The sequence below is a fragment of the Python bivittatus genome, unplaced genomic scaffold (genome assembly GCF_059951505.1).
Source record: "Python bivittatus isolate LINGU-HERP-01145 unplaced genomic scaffold, Pbiv_v1 ctg000700_np1212, whole genome shotgun sequence".
NCBI classification, from domain to species: Eukaryota; Metazoa; Chordata; class Lepidosauria; order Squamata; family Pythonidae; genus Python; species Python bivittatus.
The window spans coordinates 36,358,334-36,386,302 of record NW_028277098.1 but is presented as its reverse complement, the minus strand read 5'-3'; the positions used below and the strand labels follow the sequence as shown (position 1 = coordinate 36,386,302).

The 27,969-nt window shown below is 37.2% G+C and overlaps 1 protein-coding gene across 1 annotated transcript; it reads left to right on the top strand.

Annotated features, from left to right (window-relative positions):
* On the top strand, nt 1-27,957 carry CTH (cystathionine gamma-lyase). Its single transcript, XM_007436923.3, has 12 exons — nt 1-351; nt 4,002-4,083; nt 4,890-4,985; nt 8,409-8,518; nt 10,898-11,029; nt 14,915-14,972; nt 16,061-16,138; nt 17,906-18,058; nt 18,496-18,617; nt 20,783-20,835; nt 25,343-25,481; nt 26,869-27,957. The coding sequence occupies exons 1-12, from the start codon at nt 184-186 to the stop codon at nt 26,893-26,895; spliced, it is 1,218 nt and encodes a 405-aa protein (XP_007436985.1). The 5' UTR covers nt 1-183; the 3' UTR covers nt 26,896-27,957.
* The last annotated feature ends 12 nt before the right edge of the window (nt 27,958-27,969 follow it).

Below are 27,969 nucleotides of genomic sequence, written 5' to 3'. Positions count from 1 at the left end.
TAAGGCAGTTAATCCTGCGAGCCAGAGGAAGCCGGTAAAGAAGCAACTTGCCGCGGTATTGCGCCAGCCAGCTCAAGCGCTGCCCTGTGCGCTCGCTCCGGTCTGACCGTCCTCCTGCTCCCGAGCCGCTGTTTCGCGCTCCTCGCAGGGAAAACCTGTCGCCGCGGCCAGTGAGCGGGCAGAATGGAAGACACTAAGGAGAGCAGCTCCAGCTTCCTGCCGCCTTTCAGGCACTTCGCCACGCAGGCTATCCACGTGGGGCAAGACCCCGAACAATGGAACTCGCTGGCTGTGGTGCCCCCGATCTCCCTCTCGACCACGTTCAAGCAGCGCGCGCCCGGGCAGCACAGCGTGAGTGAGGATGGGGAGAGGAAGGCGACGTCGGGTTTCAGGGGCGGGGGCCGTTTTCTCTCGCTCTTTGCCTACTTCGGGCTAAACCCACAAAGAGACTTGCGACATATAGAAAGCCAACTCATGCATCGTCGTCGAAGCTTCCGTGGATTACAATCTTGCCGTTTTCCTGTCCTCACATCGCGGAAGCGTCCTCTTTCCTCAAGTGCCTGCATCTGTTACTGTTAGGGGAATTGCACAATTGCTCCCTTGGGTATCTGCCGCCCGGATCTCTTTTCAGCCTTCCCGATGCTAATTGTATAATTTCCTGCAATATTCCGCATTAGGGCTGCAGTATTTTTTAAAAGAGAGAGAGAGAGGGAGGGAGGAACATACGCTGTGTCCTTGAGCCTCTTACAGTACTCAACTACCGTAAAGGTATATTGAGTCCAACTAAAATACGTGGTCACGGTTGCACATATAAAAAAATGACAGAACAGGAAAGTCCGGCAGAATGATTTATAATCGGAGGGGAAAGATGATGGTTGGTGCAATGTAAATGACAGTAGCTCTTCCAGTCATGTTTGTCATATGCAATCTAAAGGCCAAACTAGGGGATTGTGTGTGTGTGTGTGTGTGTGTGTGTGTTTAAATACCGTGGTAGCCCTGGTATGTGTCTGCTTTCAGTCAATCCTTCTGGTCTTGTATTCCTGATAAAAATGGACAATCTGTTTTCTTCTCCCCTGAAGCAGCTGTGGCCTTACTTTGAAAAACAATGTTTCCAGAGTACAGGACATGAAATGATGAATTCAAAGTTAAAGTACAGGCAGGCAGATTCTGATTCTTTGTTATAGAAAGAGCTTCCTAACAGCAGGAGCAGTTGTCAGAGGGACTAATCAAGTAGAGAGTGGATGGGTGAAGCAACCTTTGGTTAAGGATGCTGTGATTTGTTTTCTGTGGCTTCTTCCAGTTCTGTAATTCTATAGGTATGAAATGCCTCCTGACATTTAATGCCTCCTGACATATGTTTTTTTTCTTTTAAACTAAATTCAGATTCCGTGTGGAATCTAGGGAGTCATTTTGGAGAAAGGTTAATCTTACCAAGCAAGAAAGATAGAGGATGTGTTCCTGGAGTGTATCAATTGCATTAAAAGGGATTTATTTCAAAATAGAGCTTTTTATGAAAATTCAGATGATGTTTACCCTCTAGGTGTGGTTTGTTGTTTGTCTGTTGTTGGAAATGACAGCATTTGTCTCTCTGGTTCTTTCAAGAAATCCATGTGGCAAATTTTTCAGACTTTTGCAATCCAGAACTTGCCCTATTAGTCTCCCAACTCTTGCATGCTTTCAAAAATGCACTCAGGAAATTAGTTAGACTTTCAAGTCAGGGAATATTATTCAGCCTGTTTTTATTGGGATGAAGATCCCATTGCCTACTCAGGTTTGCAGCTGGTATACATACCTTCGAGTGTGTTTGTTCAGCTAAGTCTGGAGTGCTAACTGTACCCATTCTTGGAGATCCTAGAACTGGCCACAGCAACACATGCTTGAATTATATCCCATTTCAAATTCTCCTCTGTCAGTCTGCTTTGAAATGCATTCAGCTGAACTGGACTACTGCAGCCAGCCTATGACCAAGGCCAATTATAGGAGCATGTAACTCTTATGTAACAACTACTATCCATTTCTGTGGAGAGTTTAAAGGACTTGCTATATGACCTTTAAGACCTGATTTGCAAACCAGCTCTTCAAGAAGCCATATATTTACATTTGTGTCTGCCTGGGTTTAAGTTTCTCATTAGAGGCTCTTCTCTGTCTCATATTGATTAGTAGTACCCTTGGTGGGAACATGGGAAAAGAACATCTCAGCTCTCAAACTTCCTGCTAGTGGAATCTAGGCTTATTCCTTGTTTGTTTGCTTGGTAGAAATACATTTTTCTTCAGATTGACTTTGGTGTCCAAGTTGGTTTGTTTTAGACATAGGTTTTAATTGGTGGGGAATTATATTGCCCAACAAATTAAATCCTGTTATTTTGTTGTTAGGTATCTTAAAAATGCTATTTTTAATGGAAGTGTGAGACAGTTTTATTTAAAAAGGAATTTGAAATAAGTTGATTACATCTACACTATTCCAAAAAATCATGAAGTGACACATTACTTAAAAAATTTTTTTTGCTCTAATAAAACAGCAGTTTTATTAATTTCTATCTTCTTGTTTTATCCTTGTTATTAATTTCTATATTCTTGTTTTAATTTTTAAAATATGTGGCTTATTTGCAAATTATTTTAAATGAGTTTTTTTTTAAATTCATTCCCAGTTCCATGTTATAAAAATCATAGTGAAACTTCCAACTCTCTTCATAATGATATTTACACATAACTAAGAAGCATTTGATTAGTGTTGAATTTCTGGATCCTTATTATTATAGTTCTGAGTAATTCCAAGGAAATGCTCACTCACTTTAACTCAGCAAATGCTTAAGGGCAGGGCAAAACAAACCTGCCTTGCTATTCTCTCTGTATTATTCACCACAACGTGAACATTACATAAGTAAGTGGCAACCATCCAAAGTATTGTTGTAGAAATCATATGCCTGAAATATCAAGTTCAGTAAAAGTAACATGGAAATCATATGTTTAAGCTCTCAACCCAAACCTTTTTTCTTGGTTTTTCTGCAGCAGTTTAAGATAGTTAATGTCCAAGAAGACATTTAATGCATTACTAATTAACCTATGAATGTTTAGCCAGGTAGGTGCAGTTAAAGCTAAAACTGAAGGATGGTGTAAAAAAATCTTTCCATGACATTTCTGCATTTGTATGTAATACCTTATTTCCTAGTTTCTGGCTACTGTGCAACAAATGCATTATTACAGTTTTGTAGAAGATGTATTGCAGCTTGTAAGCAATTAGTTCTGATGCAAGAATGATTGTAGATATAATTTATATACCTATAATGCAAGAAAGCAATATAGATGTAGATATAAAAATCAACCATACAGCCAAGTTTTTTTTCAGTGTTTATTGCATTTGTAGCCAAGTAAGCAAGTTGGCTTCATTTAGAAAAGTATAAGAAGTTTCTTTGCTCATTTTGGCTGAACATGCAGTTCTTGCCCACTTGCTTAAAACTATGTTGCAAAGTAAACTATAATGCATGAAGTTCATGATAGGTTTTTTTTTTTTTTTTAAGTTTGTGCATTTCAGGCACCTACTTAGCTTATTTATTTATTTACCGGACTTATATGGCTGCCTATCTCATACAATGACTCTAGGTGGCTCACAATAATCCATAAAACATGGTTAAAAACAAGGCTATCCTTCCTACCACGATGTGTGAACATAGCCATTGTGGCTTAGTTAATAAGCCATGTGAAAACAAGCAATGGCTTAGCATGATGCAGGAACCCAAGTAAGGATAGGGTATTCTTGACATTTGAGCAATTGAATGCTGAATCTTTAAGAAGTCTGCTCATTTATCACTCTCCAACTCAGATCAATTGTGAATTCATTTATATAAAAGTATTTTCAGTTTGCAAAATTTAATCCACATTCATGATCTGAGTTCTTAAGTAAATTGGTGCACAAAGAGCTGCAGTAAATCTTTATAAAGTTCATGCAAATTCCACCAATGACTGATAAAGAAGTTTGATATTCTGTGCCCTCTCTTTCCTAGGGTTTTGAATATAGTCGCTGTGGAAATCCTACTCGTGACTGCTTGGAAAAAGCTGTGGCAGCACTAGATGGTGCCAAATACTGTGAGCTATCAATATTTTTAATATGAATATTATATTTATTCTTGTATGAAGACTAGTTTCTTGGAAAAGCAACATAAATTTGAAACATAGATATAATCGCCTCTGACATTATGCAGGACCATCATTTCATTTGATCTGTTTTCTTAAACCCAGTAGAAATCTTGTTCTGAAATATTGATGCATGTGTCAATCCACATCTTCAGACTTGAAATAATGGCTAGAACTTTTGGTTGTACTTAAATCTGATTCAATTTTTAGTACAAAGCTCCTATTCTTATCTGAGACTACCCATCCATCAAGCAGGTATTCAGAGTCACAAGTGATAGTACCTATTTGCTGTACAGGTAGTCCTTGACTTAGAACCACAATTGGGACCGGAACTTCCGTTGCTAAACAATGCAGTTGTTGTATTATGCCTGATTGTATGACCTTTTTTTGCCACTGTTGTTAAGTGAATCACCATGGTCGTTAAGTGAATCATGCAGTTGTTAGGCAAATTTGGCTTTCCCCATTGACTTTGCTTGTTGGAAGGTCGCAAATGGTTGTCACGTGATCCCAGGACACTGCAACCATTGTAAATACATGCCAATTGCCAAGCACCTGAATTTTGATCACATGACCATGGGGATGCTGTGACAATTGTAAGTGCGGGAACTGGTTGTAAGTCACTTTTTTCAGCACCATCATAACTTTGAATGGTCGTTAAACAAATGGTTGTAAGTCAAGGATTACCTGTAATGTTTAAATATATTGAAGAATTATTTCATAAATTAATCAGATTTCATTTGCTTCTTTTTTTACTTCAGGTTTAGCGTATGCTTCTGGATTAGCAGCAACTGTGAACATTGCACACTTATTGAAGGCAGGAGATACTGTTATTTGTACAGACGATGTCTATGGCGGTAAGCAGTATAGCAGCATGTGTTTGAAACATTCTTGGATATAATCTCTTAGGCTGGGACACAAAAGTGATTTAAACAAATTTACTTAAGTATGTATATTTATGTTTATTACTTGATGATTGGATTATGAAGAATAACTTGATGGTAAACAGCCACAGTAGGTCAAAGATCATTAGTGGAGATGTTCATACCCTTAGTCTTACCAAATTCATGAGTGGCCCTATTTATCCATTTTTATGTTGCTTATATGCCTTATAAACTATAGTTATGAGCAGCTCTGATACAAATATCTGGATATAATAATAGCTTGGGGGTGTGGGGTGGGGAAAAGCACTAGGTAGTCCTCTTCATAGACATACATTGCACAAAGCCTGCCTTGAAAATGGATGGATTTTTGTGGATTTGTCTTAGTTTAGTTTTGCAAAATCTCCAGATGAATGATTTTACCAAGCAGTAGTTCTACCAAGGTTTGATAATACAGGCATTCATGGGGAGAGTGATAGAATATGTGTTATTATGTCACAATGCAAACACTATAACTTACATACCAGTGAAAGACACTGGGATGTAAACTATGAAAGGGTGGGGTTTGTGTCATGATGATACTGCAAGCGTGTCATTCTTCCACAATGGTGGCTAGCTACAAAGATTTATAGGTGATTAATTTATAATGATTCTGTCTTCTGATCTATGATTTAAATTTTAAACATTTGGGAATTTACAGTAAGAAGTCATGCATTTGATTTACTTTCTCACCTAATCCTTCTCTAGACTGGAGAACTATAGTTTGTCTCTTGTCTCTCAACTAAGAGAGGAGTTGGTTTGGATTACAAGTGCAAACTATACTTTGCTGGTTGGGTTGAATTACAGAAGAAACAAACTGTTTCTGGATAAAGGAAGAGAAAAGTCCATGAACCCAGAGTATGTGTAACAACAAGTCATGGTTTGGCATTGCTGCTTCAGAATATTTTGAACATTTTGGTTTTATTATATGTAAATTTGGGGAAAAAAAGATTTACTTATTATTACATATTACTTATGTAATATGTTTACATGCTATTGTACCAAACAATGCTGATCTGCAACCCTTCTTCCAACTAACTTAGGAGTGAGAAATGGAATCAGCTCTTAACACTGGAATTAGCTTCCCACATACTTTTCAGGAGCATGTGGGACTTTGAGGAGGTAGTGTTCTGAGGTGGGTCTAAGATGAATGAAGTAAAATGGAAGAGCTTAGGATCAGATGGCAAAAGAAGGGAGGAAATATGGAGCAGTGATTTACTTCATTGCTCAAGGGCCAGCCCCAGCAGCCTGGCAGATGAGAGACTGAGCTAAGGTCTCCATTTGCTATCCATCATTGGGTTCTGAGCATTACAGATGCTGAGCATTTTGGTTGCTCAGTGCTCTCCCTGAAAGTTGCTGTTCTATGTCCCATTATATGTTTAAAGGCTGGAGCATTCCTAACAAGATCCGTGCCATTCTTTACACTATGTTTTACAAATGATCAAACTTGATTCATCTGCAACTTTTCCACCTGGATATTAGAACAATTACTGTGAATTTTAACATAGTGCAGGCAATGCATTAAGCGAGCTAAGGAGCTAATTCAGGCATAAAATGGAAGCAATAAAGTTTTACTCTGAACCTTTACACTTGCTCTTTGAAAATAAATACGTAGGAATTGCAGACCTACATTTATATTGGCTGAAGGTGCAGACCTCTAATCTTTAATGGGGCATCTCTGAACTGCTGACCTTTCTGCTATTTATGCATAGAATTTCTAGGACAGCAGCCAAGATGGCTTTAGCCATAAACAAAATAGGTATCCATTTACTTCACAGGGTTAGCCATGTAATGTGTGCCCTGCGACAGAGCGTCTCACATAGCAATAGGAGAAGGAAAACATGTTTCCTCAAAAGCAAGCAATATCTTGGATCAATGCCACCAGCTAAACATTGCTTCCTTTTTTTTTTTGAGCAGGTGAAGGTACTAATAATATTCTGTATTTTTCAAAATAACAAAAATTGTGTACAAAGCAAAATATGAATCTACATGGGGATTGTGGTTTTTGTCTTTAATTCCTTCTGGAACTCAATATAACAATGCATTTATAGCACGCAGTTGTATGTAATGAAGGGGATTAGAATTTTTTTTAAAGGCAGAATCTAGCGGGAAGAGTTGGCCTTCCACTTAATATGCTATTAAAAGTACCCAAAGTTTCTGTAATCGCATATTTTCTATATAAGTAAGTACCTTTGTATTCTGTGGTGCTTGCCTCCAGGAAGACTGGAGCCTATTTCAATAACAAAAGTCCTTTTATAATGTCTGTCACTTTCCCTAATTCCTCAGTTAACCTTATTGAAAGAGTAAACATATGTGTGTCAACTCATATACTGTATGCTTTCTAGAGTGCATTGGGATCTTTTTCCCAGAAAACATGAATAGGCCTGTAGCTTTGAAAATATTGTTTCTGGGAATGCTTGATGACACCATGGCATGCAGACTAGAGCATTTGATATTCTGTATTGGAGCACGGTCAAGCTGATGAAAGGTCCCGTTCATCTGTAAAGTTGTTTACAAAACTTTCAGTAGTCCAAGTAGCTTTTTTTTTAAAAAAGGTTCAGATTGCAATCCTAACTTCAGTATCCCCAAAGCTGTCTCATAGGGTGGGGCCAAATATTTTGACCCCCTTTTCTGTGTTTTGGATGCCTTAAGCCTGCCAGGTATTTATGATACTTGTTTCATCTCTTAAAACTCCTGAACTCTGTGAGTGCCGCCCTCTATGCAGAAGGCAAAGCCTGGTTCATTCCTCCAGCCTATGGAAGTTGCCATCCCACTTCTACATGTTGCACAATATTGCCAATTTCGGATGCCAGAGACATAGCAGATACAGAAGAATCACATAACCCTTCTACAGGAGAGAATTCAAAATCTAGTTTGGTATTGGCTTCACCAAGTGGCATCCACTCCAGGATCTCAGGAAAGCTTTCTTAGCATCTTTTCTTGGATTCTTGTTATATGGAGATGCCAGAGGTTGAATCTGGGATCTTTTATAGGCAAAGCTGTAGCTAGTATTCTTCTAATTGAGTATTTTTCTCTTTGGCACTTGGTTTCTTCTGTGCTGCAGTCTGCAGAGTTTCTGCACTGATCAACAGGATACCTCTTGATAGTTTTTTAAAGGCAGGTTAGAAATACATTAATAAGATATTAATATAATAATAAATATTTAAATGGGCAGCCATTGGAGACAAGATCCATCGGCAGTGTTTATTATCAGTATTATCTGAAGCTCTTATATAGTACTGGAGACGTCATTCATTCCAAAATGTGAAATGTAAAACAGTGTAGAGTTTAGTGACACATTCTCCCTAATGACATTAATGTGACATGCAAACAGTAAAGATGAGTGTCTTTCCATCGTAGGTACAAATAGATATTTTCGAAGGATAGCAACAGATATGGGTCTAAATGCTGTTTTTGTTGACTGCACCAAACTGGAATGCCTTGAGAATGCAATTACACCGGAGACCAAGGTAAAACTGGAAAACCAGTAAAATGACATTCCCAACATGACTATATGGCAGACTAGGAATTCCTGCTGTGTACAAAATTGGGTATTGTTGCCTATTTTGCTGAACATGAAAGTCACATAACTCTGTTCTGATCTCATGCATGTGATTCAGCCTGCCTCTGGCCATCTACTTGGACTGGGTGAATTTATTTAGGGACAGAATGTTCTGGAAGGACCATTTCCTACAGAGATTTGTGCTGTACCTGCAGGAATGGCTACATCACATGTGTGGAACGGGTGTGATTATTCTTCCAGTTCTCACAATCAACTACAAAGATTCTGTATCATGCATGGATAGGGTTTATGTTTGGCTACAACTGATCAAAACAAAAATGTAGAAAGAGATTAAGATGATATAACACACTTTCCTTTATACAGACTGTGCTGTACTAAATTCATCTTGTTTGGTATGAGAAGGGGTATGATGTAAATTTAACAACTGGCTTCTTTGCTAGTGTTGGTAGGTACAGTATAAGCAGAAGAACATTAATCTGTCAAGCTGAAAAACTGTGAGAAAATTGCATGGGTTTTCCCCCCCATCCAAATGTGTCATAATACAACTGGAGCAATAAAACCTTGATCTGTTTTAAAGTGGTTAGAGTCTGTCTGGATCATCATGATCATTTCCAGGACTTTCATAAGAATCCATAAAACAGGTGAAAAAGTAATGCCAGGCAGGTCTTAAGCGCTGATGGAGGTTTCCTAAAGTTCTTTTAAAGTTTTGTGAGAGACCAAGGTGAGATTTTTAGCAGATTAAACTTTCCAGTTGAGCTGATAGAAAGGATTCTTCATTCCTTTTGAATAGGTTTGGAGAATTCAATATCCTTATTGAGGCTGCCCAGTTCCCTGTAGATTCCTCTTGCCCCCATATTTTTTCTCACAATGGATCTATGAGAGAAGATAAGCTGAGAGTTAGTGACTGGCCCAAGATAGTAACAAGTGAGAACTTGGGTCTCTCTAGTCATAGTCCAGGTCTTGTCCCACTATTAGCTTTTTCCAGACATGATTGTTATGGGATTGTAGGCTTCATAAGAAATGATGCAGTTTCTTTGCTTTTTTAGGGACCTTTTCCTAGGGAGCCTTTGGTGTCTTTGGCTGAGAGCTTCAAATATAGAGAATTTTGCCAAATATTTATTTCAGCGGGGAATACAAGCTAACTCTGTGCAGTTTGTATAGAATAAGATACACTTTCTGGTTTGGTAGTTTTGGCTAAATTGTGGTATAGTTTGTTAGGGCAGCCCTAATGCCTGTAAATAGCATATTTGCTATGGACCTCTGGGTGAAATGACTGGAGGATAATTCCCCCTCCTTCCCCTGCCTTAAGTTTCTTACAAATCCAGAGGCTCTCTGTCATTTAGTCTGCTCTAGCTTGGTTCAGTGACTTCTTCCATGCAGAACTAACTGAAGGCTGTCCCCTATTGGCTAATAAGACAGTAGAACTGACCCATAGATGTTAACATTGTGGGATGTATAGATAATTGGGTGTAACTATTTGAAGGATTTAAAACATAAAATTGGATGGTGTTACAAAATATATAGAATCTTATATGCAAAGTAGTCCCCAGTTTAAGAACGAGCTCTGTTCCCAATATCTGTCCTTAAGTCCTTTGTATGTAAGTATTGTGTAATGAACTTGAATCATTGTGTATTAAACTCAAATCATTGTGTATTTAACTTGAATTTTGCTACAGAAGGCTCCATTCTTAACTATGGATCATCTATAACCCAGACGTTCTTAACCTGGGGACTCCTTGTATCAGAGTGCACATCTGTGGAGACCACACATAACAAGCCAGAGCAAGATCAAATATTTTCTTTGTTAGAGAGCATATTACTTTATTAGAGCATATTCCGCATACATGCACTCACACTTATGCATACAGTACACCTACCAAAAGGAAGGAATTAAGAGAGAGGGATAGAGAGAAAGATAGAAAGCCCTTCTTATCTGCTGACCAATTGACAAAAGGAGATTGCAAAGAGTTCTTAGATTCAGAAAGAGGGAAAGGGCCATCTGCTCCCAAGCTGCATTTTTAAAGTGCTTCCTATACAATCCAACTCTATCTCAGGGTAACTATAGAAAGAGCTGAAATATTTAAAAGTCTCTAAATATGTTTCCATGGGATCACTTGGGCTGGCCAATATTAAATAATTTCCCACACTTCCCTATAAGGAAGTAGTAATGAAATAAAGGGTCATGTGTGAAAAGGAGAAAGTTCTTGATATTATCTTTCAATGTTCAATGTCTTACAAAAGTATGAATGGAAAACAAGAATGTACTTTGGAGTCGATAGCTTCAAAATAATATATATTTAATATCCTTCTCTTCCAAAAATAACAGCTTGTATGGATTGAAACACCAACAAATCCAACACTGAAAGTTGTTGATATTCAAGGATGTGCGAACATTGTTCGTAAACACAAAGGAGTTATTTTAGCAGTAGACAATACTTTTATGTCTGCATATTTCCAGGTAAGCCATTTTTCATTGGTTTGCTATAGCTGCTTTTATTTGTATAGCACAATTTGATCTATTAAATACTTTGCATTCTTTTATCTTATGCCTGTATGATTCTTCTTTTTACAAAGGGAAAATAATGATAATAAAACCACCTGGTGAATGTTGCACAAGGGCAGAAGTAGGATCTGAAGTTGGTTACTCAAAATTTATTTATTTATTTATTTATTTATTTATTTGGCTTCTAAAGCTCAGCTATTCTAGGCAGTGAACATAATATACAACAAAACCAACATAATTACACAATTAGAATGATATAATTGGCTGGAGCAGTGCTAATAAGTACAGAATGTAAACCCATAATAAGAGAGTATGAAGTTCTAATAGCCCTAAGAGTAATTTCTAAAATATCTGGATGTGAAAATGTCTCTGATTGGTATCAAAAGGATTGTGCTGCAGGCATCAAACAGTCTCCTTGGAGAGGCCATGGCAGATCACTGCCAACTCTGGTCACCTATTTCACCTCACATGGTGGAACATATCACAAAGGGTTCATATGAAAAGTAGTTCTGGGGAAACAGATATCAGAAGAGACTCTCTTTCCAATAGAGACATCAGGAATTCCATTAATACTTGACCTTCCTTTGTACAGTGACCCTAAATGCACTTTATTGAGCCAGTTCCACCAGACATAGTGGATTTTATTTCTGAGTTAAGATGCAGAAGGACCAACAAATATAGGATTGAAAGATGAAGGTGCAGACATTCTAATTTAATATTTTATTGGAAAACAGGAAGTGTTGTCATGGTAGTAATAACCGGGCTACATTGAGGAAGCCTTTAGAAAATGAAGTGGCAAATGGAACAATTTTAATTCCATAGAATTAGAATTGTGACAATGCCATAAGCCTATAATCTAACCATTCTCCAGCTAAACATTCCTAACAGAGTAGCTAACATAATAGAGGGAAATAATTCCACTGATACAAATTGCTGTGGAGTACAGAAGAGTATAAAAGATATTTATTTATTGTATCAATTTATATAGCCTCCCATCTCACAATTGCAACTCTAGGTGGTGCACATAGGATTAAAAGCAGCAAAACAGAACATCAGTACTCTGGCATAACATTCCAACCATATGAACAAATACAGTCATACTTTCTGAAAGCCATATTCTCTATGCCTAGAAGTATTTCCATTGCTGTATTTAGGCCAGAGGCCAATCTGATTAACATTGAAACAAGATCTTGGCAATTAATCATATCTCTATGACTAATCTAATCTCTAATCTGAGTCCCTTAGAATGTCTCCCACCTGGCTTCTGACCCCCCAATCCCATGCAATGTCTTTAAATCTAGATAATACATAGCAATAATCAAGAAACTGATTCACCTTGGCATGTTTCCTGACTTCTGTCTAAATATGGATTGCAATAAAGCCATGAAGCTTATTAAACAAAGCTTAGAAGACATCGAACTTCAGCATAATTTAGCAGCAGCCCCTAGGTTAGATAATCTCAGTGATTCAAGGGAACCACAACCTGCATGCTGTTGAAGTTATCCTTTATCCATTACTAGGCTTTTTCCCAAGCTTGCTTTAATGCCCTCCTTTCTGCAACTATGAACAGCAGATATAAAGGAATTCCTATAGTGCTTAGGCAACACCCCTGTGCCTTTGATGAAATTGAAACCCTAGAACATGTTTTTTCTAAGGTACAAGTTTTAGGCAGAATTGTGTTCTCAACTAATCTACCTTCTAACGGAAAGAGTGCTTGGCTGCCCTGACCAATGTTATCTAGAAATTAAATGACAGGTGTCCTGAAATCACCTTTGTAATTGCTAAGTTTTGTGCCTTAGTCATAAGCCTATGACATATCCAGACTTGTTAGTAGAAGTACACTACGTATTAAACTGGTGCAATGCTATTATGTTTTTGGATTGTACTTGAGTTGTTTTATATTGGATCTTAATAAATGATGATGAAACAGAACACAGTAAAAAAAAAAAATGAAAAAGTAAATGGCAGCCAAGGACAAACCCAACTTCACCTAAGAAAGACAAACTCATAGTGACAGGCTTATCTAACCTCCAGACCTCATGCCTGAGGAAACATCCAAGTCTTCAAGGAGATAGCAAGGAAGGGGAAGAATGCTTTTTTGTTTAAACACAATGCAGCACCTAATGTGCAAATTAGGAAAAAAAAACTTCATTTATTTTCTAGAAGAATTTAGGGGAAAGGGAAAAACAAAAAGCTGGCTAACATGTAATACACAGCCATTATGTGCTTTTGGTTTAAATAAGGTGTCACCTTATCCACTCTGGCTTAGTATTATGTAGGAGTAGACTAGTATGGCTTGTTAAATAAACTATGGATAAATATTTTGACTTTGCATTACTGCTACCATAGTAAACATAGTTTATTTAGTGTACTGCTACCATAGTAGCAGTAATAGTAATGTGCCCCCTGCCCCAATAAGATACTGTTGCCCTGGCACTGAGCCTCTTCCAGACTGCAGCAATTGAGGAGGGTCGCATAGCAAGTTCTCCCTTGCTGCTATCACAGCAATGGCCCTAACTCCATGAGTCTTTCCTTACCCCTTCAGTCAATGCAAAGTGACTGAGGCGATGGCTGACTCAGTAGCAGCAGGGAAGAAAGGCCAATCCAGCCCAGTTCAGTAGGTTATCAACCCAAGAAGACTCCTCCAGCATCCAGTCTAAAACATAATACCTCTGACCATCCACAATATGCTAAAATCCCCCAAACAGCAGTACCCATTCCATACAAGCATCCCAACTTGGCCCCATGATAGGGAGAAAGAAGCAAACCAAAGAACTTCCCACCCACATCTAACATCCAGCGGAGGGAACTCCAGCCACCCTAGCCCAAGAGAACAGCCGGGTTTTTATGGCCCTTTGGAACACCAACAAGATACTGTGAATTGGTGTGTTTCCTATTATATTGTTTTTATATTCTCTGGTGTATGGCGAGCTGCCCAGATTCATTTGGAGTTAGGCAACATGAAATCAAATAAATAAATAAATTGAATTCATTCCCTCTTTTGTTTTTGGGTGGTAAAATTGCCTTGTGAAAGAATGCCCAAGATCAGTGGGCCAGATTCTAAAGAAGACTGGAAGGTTGGGATCTGGAAATTGTATACATTGTTGGGCCAAAAAGCACTTTCACAACATCCTGTTGGCTGTTATTTAAAAGAAATCAGTTGGCATTTGAAACTAGATACTGAGAAGCCCAAACATATGGAGGGTAAACAAGGTGCTTTGATGCCTCTTCCCTTTTTACAAACTAGACATGGTCTTTCACCATCAAAGATGTGACATTGTAGTGTCAACTTATTTATTGCTTTTATAATTTCCCACCATTCGTGCTATAAGCTCTTGACAGCTAGTCCTTTTAATTCACAGATCTGAGAGGAAAGGAAGGGTGAAGTAAAATAATTTATGCAAAGCGCTTTAGTAGCTGTGTGGTTGGATTTGGATTTAAATCTGGTCCTAAGGTCAAATCAAACACTAAGTTGATAGCGGCACTCTGATTTTCTTCAGCCAAGGCCTGCATGCTGATAAGCAAAGAGATTTGGGTGACACCAATTGGGAAAAGAGAGAAATGGAATCCAGTCTTGAACTGAGAGCTGTGTCTTCAATTCCTTTCTCTTACTGTTTGTTCTTCCATAGGTGATACTCAATTTCTCCTCCCTTTAAACCTTTTCAGATTCACGCTCACTGAAGTATTAGTGATAAATGGCCCTCTTCCCAAAAGCTTGACCTCTGTGTAGCAGGAATTGCTTGAAATTTTTATTTGCAATATGCCTCAGTGTTCATTGGTAATTCCTATTGATTTTCTCAACAGAAAATGAAATGAATCTCTTATTTTGTTCTGTTTTAGCGTCCTTTGTCTTTAGGAGCAGACATTTGTATGTATTCAGCAACCAAATACATGAATGGTAAGTGTTTGGACGTTAAATTAGATCTGCAGGCTACGTTGATGTTCATTTTGTAGTGAACAATAGTAGTAATGCTTTTTATATCGTCCAAGTCTTTTTTTATATACCATCAGATCTTTATTTTATTCATTTTGAAAATGAAAATGAGATTATGTGTCTTATAATGTAATTCATAATCTTTTAACGCATTTCCTCTTATCCATGTTGTTTGTTGTCAGTGGCTGATTAATTTTCTTTAATAATGTATTTTTAAATGTAACTAAAATAGCAGAAGGTGAAGTTATATCTGAATATGTATCGTATTTGGATGGATAAGTATAGTCTCCTTTTAAAGGGTATTTGCATTTTTAATTTTTGTCCTGGGAACTAGATGAATGTTTGAAAGCCATATTGTTTCTAATTGATCCAGGACTGACAGAGAATCTTTCATATGCTACTAGTTGTAATCTGGGCTTTCTTTGAACATCATCTGTGCCTCCTATATCCAATATTGTTTTAAAAGCTTCTCTTAGCTTACCTTAGAGAATCATGCCTTTGCAACCAAGTGTAAGCTTTAGCTCTGAGCTAAGCAGCTTTAGAAAGATGATACCCCAAGCAGAAATCTGGTATTATGGTTTTAACTTTCATTGGAATAACAGAATATTGGCAATAGCACCTGCAAATACATGGCCCAGTTTCCACATCACATTTACTCAGCCTATTGTTAAGCAAATAACACAACAAATAACACAACACACTGGCTCTTCCCTCTTGGGTGTTGTAACCCAGGCTCGTGTGAAGTGTGAATGCTAGACTGTTGCTTTTCCCACTTGTAGAAACCTGAAACAAGGTCATAAACAATCTAAAATCAATTGATGGCTTTGCTCTCTGTTGTTTTCCAGACAAATAAAACCAGTTCAGTGTTTGGCTACTATTCCAATTTAGGCTAACATAGATGCTCATTAGTATATCCGCTTGTGGGAGAAACCAGTTATCATGAGCAAGCATGTTCACATCTTTATTGTCAACCTACCTGTGTGATATTTGAACATGGTCAGCCATTTTATTTAAATAAATAGAACTGATCACTTGCCTGCTTGTATTTTTAGGACACAGTGATGTTGTAATGGGATTGGTTTCAGTAAATGATGATAAACTCCACGAGAAACTCAGGTTCTTGCAATATTGTGAGTATGAATAGAAAACACCAAAAAGTATGGTTTGTAGATTTTGTAAAGGAGCTATGCTTGACATCCATTTAGTTTTTTTTTTTTAATCTCTAGCAAAATTGATTCATTTTCTTTTTAGTCAGGTCTTCATCAACTCACCCTCAGTATAGAAGACACTGTAAATTTTGCCCAGGCAACTGTTATTAATTGGTGTTTAGTATTTTTTAACACTTTGTAATTTTTAACGCTTTGAGGCTGCTTTGTCTGGAGGGAGAAAAAGATCATAAAGAAAAAACTGTAATCTCAAAAATAAGTACTGTAGTGACCAAAAAAAATTAGTTCCTCCAGCCAAAATAGAAGTGACTCTGCAGACCTGTACCTGGGATTTCCTATCAATTTGGTTTTGTACTTCAAAGCAGTTTCAAAATACTCCCTTTAAAAAACAAATACGGTAATCTGGGACAGTAGTGCGAAGTGTGTGAGGTTAATGTTCCATCTTTGCCTTTTCTCAGTCAAAATTAATTTCCATCTCCCCTGACTCTACTGTTAGAGTACACCCCCAACCCCTCAGCAGAACACAAGTTCGTGGATTGCATCTGCTTTGGGCAGACATATTGTTGCCTAAAGTTGACTTGCAAATAACTCCTCTTCCCCAGATTAGGGGGCTTCCTAAGCAAGTTTGGACATTTGGTCACTTGCGACCACAAATCCAAACAAGCCAGTCTCCATGGAAATAGAAATACAATTATAATACATTAAATATGTAATATTTTATTTTCTCCAAAATCAGCTGCCTGAGTCAGTTGCTTAACTGCCTAATTATAGGTTCTGCCTTCTATTACTTGTTTTTGGACCAAGCAGGATGTATGTGAAGCTTAGGATAAATAGTTCTGATTCAGGCCATAGTTCTGATTCAGTTCTGATTCAAACCTCAGTACTGGAAACAGCCACAAGGTCACCAGAACATGCATTTTTGAATCAGAACTCTTATTAAGATACAGTATTTTGAATTCATGCTTTGGGTGCTTTTTAAATTGAAAAGCAGAATAACTATTTGAAAGACATCAATGTGGTTTATTCTAAATGTATAAATATATTTTAAAGAATCAGCAAAATTACATTTGGTTAGTTCCATCAAATATTTACTGCAGAGGTTCTCAGAATATGGGTTGGGACCATCTGGGCGGGGGGGGGGGTTCACAAAGAACGTGGGAGGGTCACTATTTTTTTAACCCTGGAGAAGTAAGATGGGAGCGCTGTCAAACCTCAAGCTTGACTTTGCTAGTACTCTGCCTGCACAAGCCAGCAGTGGGTGATGTGTTGCAAAGTCTGAGAAACTCTGTGATACACTGATTCAGATTTAATTATTTTTAAAAAAGATATATCTAGTCCAACCGTAACACCAATGAAATCATGAGTGGATTCATTGGGGGGATCAAACTCATTGATCATTTTGTGGGGTCACAGTACTGCAAAGTTTGAGAACCATTGACTTAGCCCAGTGATGCTGAAGAGCCATTTTGGAATATGCTACTTGGAAGTGTCTTAACTGCTCTGATTACTATTTTTATTATTTATTTTCTTGCATGTTTTAATTACTGTACCTATTTTATTATATATTCCAAGTACTATTCAACTATTCTATATTGTTATTTTAACATATTATAGGCTACCCAGGGAATACGTCCATTCTGACAATTGGTATATCCTTTAAAAAATGATAAATACATATTAAAAAAATGCAATATGTGGGAAAGAGAATAATATCTGCATTTTCTTTTATAGCCATTGGAGCGATTCCATCTCCTTTTGATTGCTACCTTTGCAACCGAGGTTTAAAGACTTTGCCAATCCGGATGAAACAGCATTTTCGCAATGCGTTGACTGTGGCCCAATACCTTGAGTCAGATCCGAGGGTTGAAAAAGTCATTTTCCCTGGTATGTTGCCCTTATATAACCTGGAAGTCTTCCTAGAAGGATTTTTGCATAACATGCTGGGAAAAACCTGACCAGCTGCCTGACTAAAGCTCCAATCTGGTTGCTTCCATATCCATTTCCTAGTCATGATCTCCTCCTGCCGCAGATCATCTTGATTCCATAAGTCATGATTTTTTTAAAAAAATTATACACACTCAGCATTCCCAAAGGGCCCCTCGTGTTATGAAGCAATGCCCTTTTTTCAGTGGATTTCCTCTGAGGGAAAATGAGGGAAGGCATATTGGAAGAAGATGGAGGGACTGCAGATAAGAGATGTCATCATCCCCTAGAAAAGCCTCACCTGGAAACATCTGCTCACGTCAGCCATTGAATTTGTTTGTGTGGTTTAAAGTAATAATGCAGGCTGGGTCGTTTGTATAATGTATGATTCATTGCAGGATTGCAGTCACACCCACAATATGACCTGATGAAACGTCAGTGCACGGGCTGCCCAGGAATGATTTCCTTTTACATCAAAGGAAACCTTGAACATGCTTCTAGATTCCTTAAAAACTTAAAGGTAAAACTTATAATTGTACGCTGCCTTTAAAAAAGCAACCTCACTGTCTTGTGACTTTGTCAGGATTTGTGTACTGCAGAATAAGTTGGTGGTCCCTGCTGAAGCCATTATGGATTTTGAGCATTTGTGGGAGCTCCCAAAATGTAAATAGCCCATGTAGTTAAGGGAAGTGGCACTAATGAAAGGGAAGGGAATGGGTGTATCAGAATGAATGGGAAGTACTCAGTCAAGCAATATAAGCCATGTAATAGCATTCTAGCACTGCTCTGCCATCTTCCTCCACAATTATAAATGGGACTTTGAAAGTAAAACAGCTTTTGCTGATTCAACAGTGGCATGGTGCTTTTAAAATCTGACATACCTTTGACTTCAGAAGATGCCAAATCATTGTTTTGTCAGCATATATCACGGGAAAAGCATTCAGTTTTAAATAGAGCTGTGCAATCAAATCCCTTGGATATCTACTAGTTGTGTATTGTTTATCTTGGCTTGTAGCCATTGGCTGTGGCCAAATGTGATGTTTCTTTAATGCTGTCTAGATTAACATATGTTTAATTAAATGTTCTTTCTGTTTGGTGACAGTATTTGTGAATACTGCAAAACCATCCCAAGAATCAAGAGCATGGAGCATATGTATTATATTCTAATTGGGGTTGGGTCTGGTAAGAATATGTTAACAACTGGGATTTTGAGATTAAACCACCATTTTATCTGTAGTCCAGTCTTTCCAACTTCCTGGTGTGTGGACTTCAATTTCCAGAATTCCCCAGCCAGTATGATTTTCAGCTTTACTTTGGTGATCTGTAGAGCACTCTTAGTTCACGCCACTGAAGTTTGTCAGCAAAATGACTGATTTTCTGTGATGTTAATGTTTTGCCAAAATGAAAGTCCAGGGTTCAAACAGGACAAAGCTTAATGGAACCATTTTGACCTTTAAACCTCCCCCTTCAAGGATCGAACATTTTCAGACTTACCCACTTTGTACTGCACCACTAGTTAAACACGTGGAGCCAAAATACTAGTCTTAAAAGTGCAGTTCATGCTCTTGCTCAATTCCTAGGCCCAGATCGAAGTGTTTTATTGCCATTTTATGAATAAAAGTCAAATAACTAACTATTGAATCTTACTTTCACACGCAACATCCAAGATAGTAACCTAACTTAGAGAGTAGAGAGCAGGCCAATGGGGAGGCCCCTCTTTGCTTTCATGTCTGAGGTAATCCTTCTGTCTGATGGCCATGCCAGCCTTGCCGGCCACTGAAAACCTTTTGAGTAGCAGTATCTTATTGTTCTCATATGCAGGGTTTGACAAGTTTACAGTGAAAAGGAATTTCACAGAGGAAGATCCCTGAAAATACCTGAGGTCGCTTTATACTCTTGAAAGTAACAGTACTAGGAACATAATGTGTGAGGCACTTCTGACCCTAAAAAAATAAGGGGAAGAAATGGCCAGAATATCAGAGAGTGTTTTTGTGCTGTCTTGGTGATATCATTGCTTCTACACTTCTGCCTGCAAGGCCAATATTGATGTAGCTGAACAGGCAGTAGCTATCTTGTCTCACAAATAAAGCATTATTCTTCCATCAGATGAGACCATGCCAATCTTCCATTACTGCATGCAATGCAAGCACATCCTTTTGCATCTGATTGATTTGTCCTGGATTGTGTGAGACTCCTGTGGGATTGCATGGAGTGGGTTTGCTGCAATCTCTTTTCTTACCAGGCAAAAGCTTTGTGAAACTTGGTAGAGAAACCATATATTGCCAACAATCTTCCTGTCAGGCAGAAAAGCATTTGTTTGGTGGAGTGGGGAAAAGCACATTCTCTCTTAAATTTCATAGGTTTCAGTTTCAGTTTCAGATTGCCAGAATTTATTCTTTCAGGTTAAAAAGCAACTTAGCATCTGTTACTGATATCATGTTTTTAAACTTTGTGTTTTCAAGAGAAGGTGACCTAAAATGAAAGCAAATTTGTGCCTCTGTTTTGATGCAGTATGTTGCATTACTTGCATTATTTTGCAAAAACAATTCTTTATGTCTGCTCTGTCCATTTGCTTTTACTAGGCTAACACACAATTAAGTTTGCATAGGACTAAACTGCATGCCTTAAAATGAAATTTTGAATTAATAATTGTTGAAATATAACATTTTACATTCCTTTCTCTAGCTTTTTACCCTGGCTGAAAGTCTGGGAGGATACGAAAGTCTAGCAGAACATCCGTAAGTAAATTTTTATGAAATCCCTTAATGAAAGTATTATACTGATATTAAAATATTTGACACTTTAATATAATTTAATATTATTTGACACAAAATATGACTTTCCTAACATCACCCTTGCTAAGTTTACTTGGTGACTATGTCTTCTTTCTTGCTCACCATTATGGATGTTCCTCTTCCATAAGCCTCTTCTTCTCTGTGATAAAACACTACCATTCTTCAGATATCTAGACCAGTGTTTCTCAACCTTAGTGACTTTAAGATGTGTGGACTTCAACTCCCAGAATTCCACAGCCAGCATTGCCAAGGTTGAAAAACACTGATCTAGACATCTGCATGTATTGTATCTTTGTATCTCAACTTTTCTTAAAGGAGGTCAGAGTAGTACATATGGCAAGGCCTTGCAAAGGTTAGGTTGCAGGGGTGATCAGAAAGTAGAAGAAACCAAAGTCTGTTTAACTTTGCCCCCCAAAAGTTTGATGGAGGTAAATAGGTCCTTTGTTTCTATGTATGGCTAAGTAGGAAATTGTGCACTTACTGTACTCAAATAGTACAACAGATAGAAAATAATAACATTGGTGCAAGGATTCATGCCTGACACTCTTTGCTTGGGAGTCTCTGGTAATACAACACCAGCCAACAAGCAATTTGTGTAGAATCTCTTCTTGCACAATTTTAGTCATGTTCACACTCTGTGCTTAGCCTTAAAATTATTGGTTCATACATTGCACTACTTAATTTATGGTTGCTGAATAACTCTCAGCTGGCTGAGCTCACATAGGTTAATCATAAAAGATGGTTTACAAACCACAAAGTCTGAGTTCATGCTATACAGTGAGCCAACATTTGACCAGAAATAGAGTGGCATATAACTTAAATAAGTGCCCGTCTGTCTAACTATCTGTATGTAAACTCACCTATATCCTTTTTCCAAGATTCACATTTATGTTGCTATCTATGTTTCCGTTCTAGATGAGTACATTTACGGTTTAGTATTTTTATTTGATATGTGCTGATATTTAAACACAGTACAAGACCTATTTTTCCTGATAAGATTAACATGACAGTGATAATAATTTTAGTTATTTATGAAATACATTTTAAAAATCCTAGTAGAAGTTACATAAAAAAGGGTAAGCCCTTGCCAATCACTTCTAATCCAATACGGTCAATGTTATTTTTTATAAGAGCCTCTTTTCATATTCACTGCTGAGATACTTCTTTTACCCTAACTTTCTGGGGGGAAAAAAAATTAAGTTATGCCACAATGTTTTATATTGGTTTGCAGGGAAGAATCAGCCAAATTTTTCAATATATGAACATTAATACTGATCAGTAACCAATGCTCTATACTGATAAATATCTACTTCAGTCTCTTGTTCTCTTTATTTGTCAGACTTCCCCATCTCTGTGCCTTCCAAATGTGTCAGGCTATAACTTTCATTAACCATAATGTCCATTAATGACCAGCATGGTGAACAGACTGTAGCGTGGTTACTGTAGGCCAGTAAAAGCTAGAAAGTGCCAGGTTGAGGAAGCCTGATTTAGAGGTGCATTCGTAAAGATAGATTCACCAAGGTTAATATAGGGCAGAATCTGAGAAGGGATTCTGTTATTTTCTCACGAGGATTAGAAATCTCACTGCTTTGAAGTAATTTGAGAAATGGAAAGACTAGGCCACATACAAATCATGCAGTGATTAAGAATGTCACTAGTGTCAGATCTCTCCACATGATTCAGACAGTACATGTCAACATTTTTAGACATAAGTTATAAGGAGACTTTTTTTTCATTCAGGCGTCACACATGTATTGAGCTTCACACATTTTAAAGAGAATAGGTGAAAATATTAAACTTAATGCATGCTTATCTTCACTCAGTCTTTGATAAGTAACCCAGAAAAAGTATATGATAGAAATCTAGGATGGAAAAAAGCCTGGAGTGGCTCCTTTACATTATTATGACTTTCATAAATTAATGTTGCTTCAAAAGTAGTTTGTTTTTAAATTTAACTTTTGTGTGACATCTATACTTGGAGATAGCTAGATTTCTATATTGCAGTTTCACAGCTGAGCCATCTTTGGGTTACTTGTTGAGGAGGTAGATTGGTGTAGTTTACAGAGTTTTATTGAGGGGAGGGGCACTTTGTCAGTCTATAATACTCAGCAACTTTATCATATATACTTTTAATAAGCTTTGCATCTAAAATAAGGAGAGCCAGTTTGGTGTAGTGGGTAAGGTACCAGACTGGAAACCGAGTCCTAGTCCTGCCTTAGGCACAAAGCCAGCTGGGTGACCTTGGTCTAGTCACTCTTTCTCAGCCCTAGGAAGGAGGCCATGGCAAACCACTTCTGAAAAACCTTGCCAAGAAAACTGCAGGGACTAGTCCAGGGAGTCAATATAATAATATAATATAATAAAAATATAATAATATAAAAATATATATAATATATAACATAAATACAATATATAATTATATATAATAAGAAACTGTCAGGTTCAGCCCTCGAACAGCAACAAGGCAATTACAGTTCAGTTCCTTTTTAGCTCGCACCTAATAGACAAAATCTCACCAGATGAAACCTATGCTAAAGCAACTAGTGGCTATAACCCGTGAGACTCTAGGGAGGGGCCAGCCTCATCCTCTTCGTCTTCCCACACTCTTGCTGCGGGCTGAGGAGGCGCTTGCCCTGGAATGTCTCTCCCCCCTCCTGACAACCTTGAAGCTCCATTCCAGAATCTTCCCCGCTCATGCCATCCATTACATAAACTGATCTTATGAAGACACTGTTTGTTTTTTGTATGTTTTGGGGGTTATTTCACTCTGATTTGAGGGTAGGTTTTATGAGGTTTATTGTATGGGTAATGTTAATTTTATATTTTTGAACATCACTTGGTGTCTGATGATATAGACTATATAAAAATACTGTTAATTAATAGACAAGCCACTGTTTTAACTGTTTACAGAGGAAGGCATATTGATTTCAAAAAACTAACTGCACCTATAAGCTAAATATAATATCTGTAGGCATCATACAAATGGGAAAGTTTATTGTTTACTGTTATAATAACATATCAGCATAGGGTTTTTTTGCTATATTTCTTTCACTTTTTTGTTAAAGCACTTTCTATGTGTTTTTCCCCCCTTTTCAATAATAAACAAAGAAATAAAGAACAAATGGAAACTTTATATAAATGTAAATACAGCCTGACAGTAGCACGTACCTGACTCGGAGGAAATGTTATACAGTGGTTAGAAAAAATATTAAGGATTGTGAGAATCTTCTTTTAATATTCAGTGTCCTATGGATAACAAAACAGGCCCCTCCTGTTGACCATGTTGGAGAAAATGTATGTAAATTTGGGCTGTTTTAGATATGAATGCTGTTGCTCAACAAAACGTCTTAAACTCACACATCTCAAATACATCTAGAGATCAATATGAGAGATTAAAGCCTCAAGTCTTTTTTCTTTCTTTCTTTAAAGTATTTGAAGAAAATAAAATAAAATAATGTTCCTTTTCGACTGGAAATTGTGTGAGGCTTCCCTTTATTTTCATTTTTATTAATTGTATTTAGAGAATCGGGTTACTTGTGGTCTCTTTTGAACCAGATGCCCCAAAATTGATTCTACCATCAGAAAATGGTGGAAACACTGGAACGCTGCTTTTAATGGATGGAATATAATTTGGATTCTTTTTAGGAAGATCTGAAATTGTTTTTCATATGCAGCTTAATTTGAAACGGTTTACTTCTCCTCAACCCTTATGTTTTTATTCACTTTTAAGTACTGAAATTGAATAAATATAACCTTATTTTAAACTGGGATTTCTTCTTCTTCATCCCATAAATCATTATTTCTATCAGTATCCTCAAGATTAGAAACCTACTTTTTAATCCCTGAGTTTAGCACATTCACATACAGTATGTCTTTGATTTCAAATGCAGCATGGTACTGTTAAGATTCTCCTGACAGCTGTTCTGTAGAAATTGCTTACTATTGAAAGAATAGTTCCCCTGCCCTCAATAGCCTAAAATGTTTGCAGCATATTTCAGACAATGTAATTTGGTGTTCTCCTTTCCCAATTGGCTGCCTTCCAGATGTTTAGGGAGTAGCTAGGAATTGTGGAGGCTGTATCCCAGTGCAGCTGGGGGATGTTTATTTTTATTTATTTATTTATTTAAAAGTTTTATATGGCCGCCCATCTTAAACAACTCTGGGCTGCTCACAACAGTAAAAACCAGTAACTATAAAACAACCACAAAAAAAACAATGCTATAAAACAATAAAACAATTATAAAGTAATAAAACAATGTTCCAGAATGCCAGCCCATGAATGTGACCTGAGTTCTATCTGATTTCAGCAAAAGAAAAACACTGGCATTTTGCAAATGGATTGATAGTAGAAGCCAGTACCTCACTTTTTGCTACATTTAATTACTGGTGCTAGCTGCTGTGTTTCCCTTATTTATAATTCTCCGCTCACAGACTATTTGTTCTTCTCCAGTGCAATCATGACTCATGCCTCAGTTCCAAAGGCAGACCGAGAGGCCCTTGGAATATCAGATACGTTGATTCGCATATCTATTGGATTGGAAGACTCGGAAGATTTACTAGAAGATTTGGACCAAGCTCTGAAAGCAGCGGTAAGTCACTTCATACTATACTCACCTGATAATGCACGTAGTATTTTATTAATTTCTTATAATTCCTCTATATCTTCAGCAAAAATAGTATTTTTTATCATTCTGATATTCGTTTGGTCAAATAACTTGAAAAACTATAGCACATTTATTTCATCAATATGTACAATTGCTTTTATTTGCCTATAGATATTTAATTTCACTTTCTGGGTACTGCTTAGTATCACCATTTAATTTTTTCTGCCCAATTCCATGTATAGCTACTAGCCATTATAACTATGCAATTATTTTCAGTTTTAATGGCAGTATACTTCTGAATACCAATGGCTAGGAACATGATTGGAAGAATGTTAGTGGGATTCCCAAAGACATCTTCATCTGTGAGAATCCAATAACAGAACAAAATGCTGAATTTGATAAACCTTTTATCTAATCTACCATGGCTTTTATCACGTTGCTAACACTGTTACTTGTTAGCCATTATTCAAAATTTACCTTGTGGAAACTATAATGATGAGAACAGTTCTATAGCAACAAACCAATTCTGCTCTTATATGAGCTGAAGACATATGAGTGCAGAGTAGCATCTGTCTGGGAAGACCATTTTTGTTAATTAAAAACAAAAGATCAAGAGACCCAAAAAGAAGCAAATAGCATGACGTGCATCATATAGACCTCTGGGGGTATCATGCTGAAAACCATAGAGTTGGAATAAACTTAAAACACACACACACTCTCTCTCTCTCTTTATTTGAAAAGCAGTGAGAACCAGCATAGTGTAGTGATTAAGGTGTTGGACTATGAGTGAGAAGACTCAGGTTTTAGTTCTCTCTTAGGCATGGAAGCCAACTGGGTGACCTTTGGCCAGTCCCTCCCTCTCAGCTGTAATCCACATCAGGGTCTGCAGCAAGCCAGCTGAAAAACAAATACCCCCCTCCCATTATCACATTGATAGCTTTACTGCAAGAACTGTGCAAGCACAATGCAAAACATGTGGACCCTGTGACCAAGCAGGACAAATACTAAGAATAGCAATTTGCAAACCAGCCAGCATTACTTTGATGTGTATGATGATTGCCGGTAAAGATGGTCTTCTTCATTATTCTATTAGATCAGTGTTTTTGAACCTTGGCAACTTTAAGATGTGTGGACTTCAACCCCCAGAATTCCATCCTGGCTGGGGAATTCTGGGAGTTGAAGTCCACACATCTTAAAGTTGCCAAGATTGAGAAACACTGTATTAGATTATAGTTCTTTTAATGTGATGAAACAAAGCAGCTTGGCTCTGAAAGCCTGCAATGTTCTTCAATCCTTTCTGCATTCCAAATGTCTCCTCTGACAATTGAAAGAAAATTACTGATGTGATTTCACTTGTTTTCTCTTTCTACAGATTCCTGATTATAGAATCCGTAACTAGGAGTCTTAAACTTGAAGTGGCAATTGATTAATTTGCAAAGTAATGGAGGGAAGATTAACTGGCTGCTCAGTCGTTCATGAATTTCCACTGGATCTGATTTATAGAAAACCGAGAAAACATTATAGGTGTTTGTTGATATCCTCAGGTCACTGAATCTGCAAAGACTTTCAAATGGGCCATTTCCTAATCATCTGCTTCTTTTAATTTTAAGAATCAAAATATTCACCTTTACATTACATTTACATTAGCTCTCAGATTATCATGATTCACATTCAGGAATATGTTTGTTTATAATTGCCTGATAATATCTATATTTGTTTAGCATAAGCTGATGTTGGGGCTAAGCTGAGCTGCAAATCAGGACTACTTCTTAATAATGCATATGAAGCCCTTTAAAGATTAGAAAGCGCTATATAAATATTATGGAACAGTTTTCAAAATAGTGGTATGTCAGCGCATCAGACTTCCCCTTCATTATTTACTTGTGATGCAGATTTTTTAAAGTTGATATCTGATGCAAACAAGCAACAACCCTGCCTCAAATACAACTCCCCCCCAAAAAAATTATGTTAATTTTGCAAACCTTTATGATTGGTATTTTCTCAAATTTCCATGCTAACTGAAATGCAATACATTTTGCAATTTAGTGACATGGTTTTCCACTTAAGAATGGTGGATATTAAGGGCAAAGACAAATAAAAATGTGTATAGTAAGAATGAGTACTCACAAAAATATATAATAATGTATTTTAAAAATACATGCACTAGGAAGGTGCATATATTTGGGGAGATGCCCACAAAAAACAGTGTATACATTTTTATGCTTATTTTTTATCAAGCTCTCAAACTGATACAGAAATGGATAGAAGCAAACTTATGATCTGAAAATGTGAATCTGAGACAAGTTTAATGTCTGGATCTGTTATTTCTCTTTACTGTGCAATACTGAAAAAAATGTAGCAGTTAATTACATAACACCATATGTGTTACTTTTTAAAAAGTTAAGTATTGAAAATTTGATTTGATATCTCTTGATTTATCAATATATATATTTAATTATAATTTTGGTTATCT

Coding starts and splice junctions, on each gene's coding strand:
- CTH (XM_007436923.3), top strand. CDS start 184: ATGGAAGACACTAAGGAGAGCAGCTCCAGCTTCCTGCCGCCTTTCAGG. Junction 14,973..16,060: donor AGCAACCAAATACATGAATG/GTAAGTGTTTGG, acceptor TTGTATTTTTAG/GACACAGTGATGTTGTAATG. Junction 20,836..25,342: donor GAAAGTCTAGCAGAACATCC/GTAAGTAAATTT, acceptor GTTCTTCTCCAG/TGCAATCATGACTCATGCCT.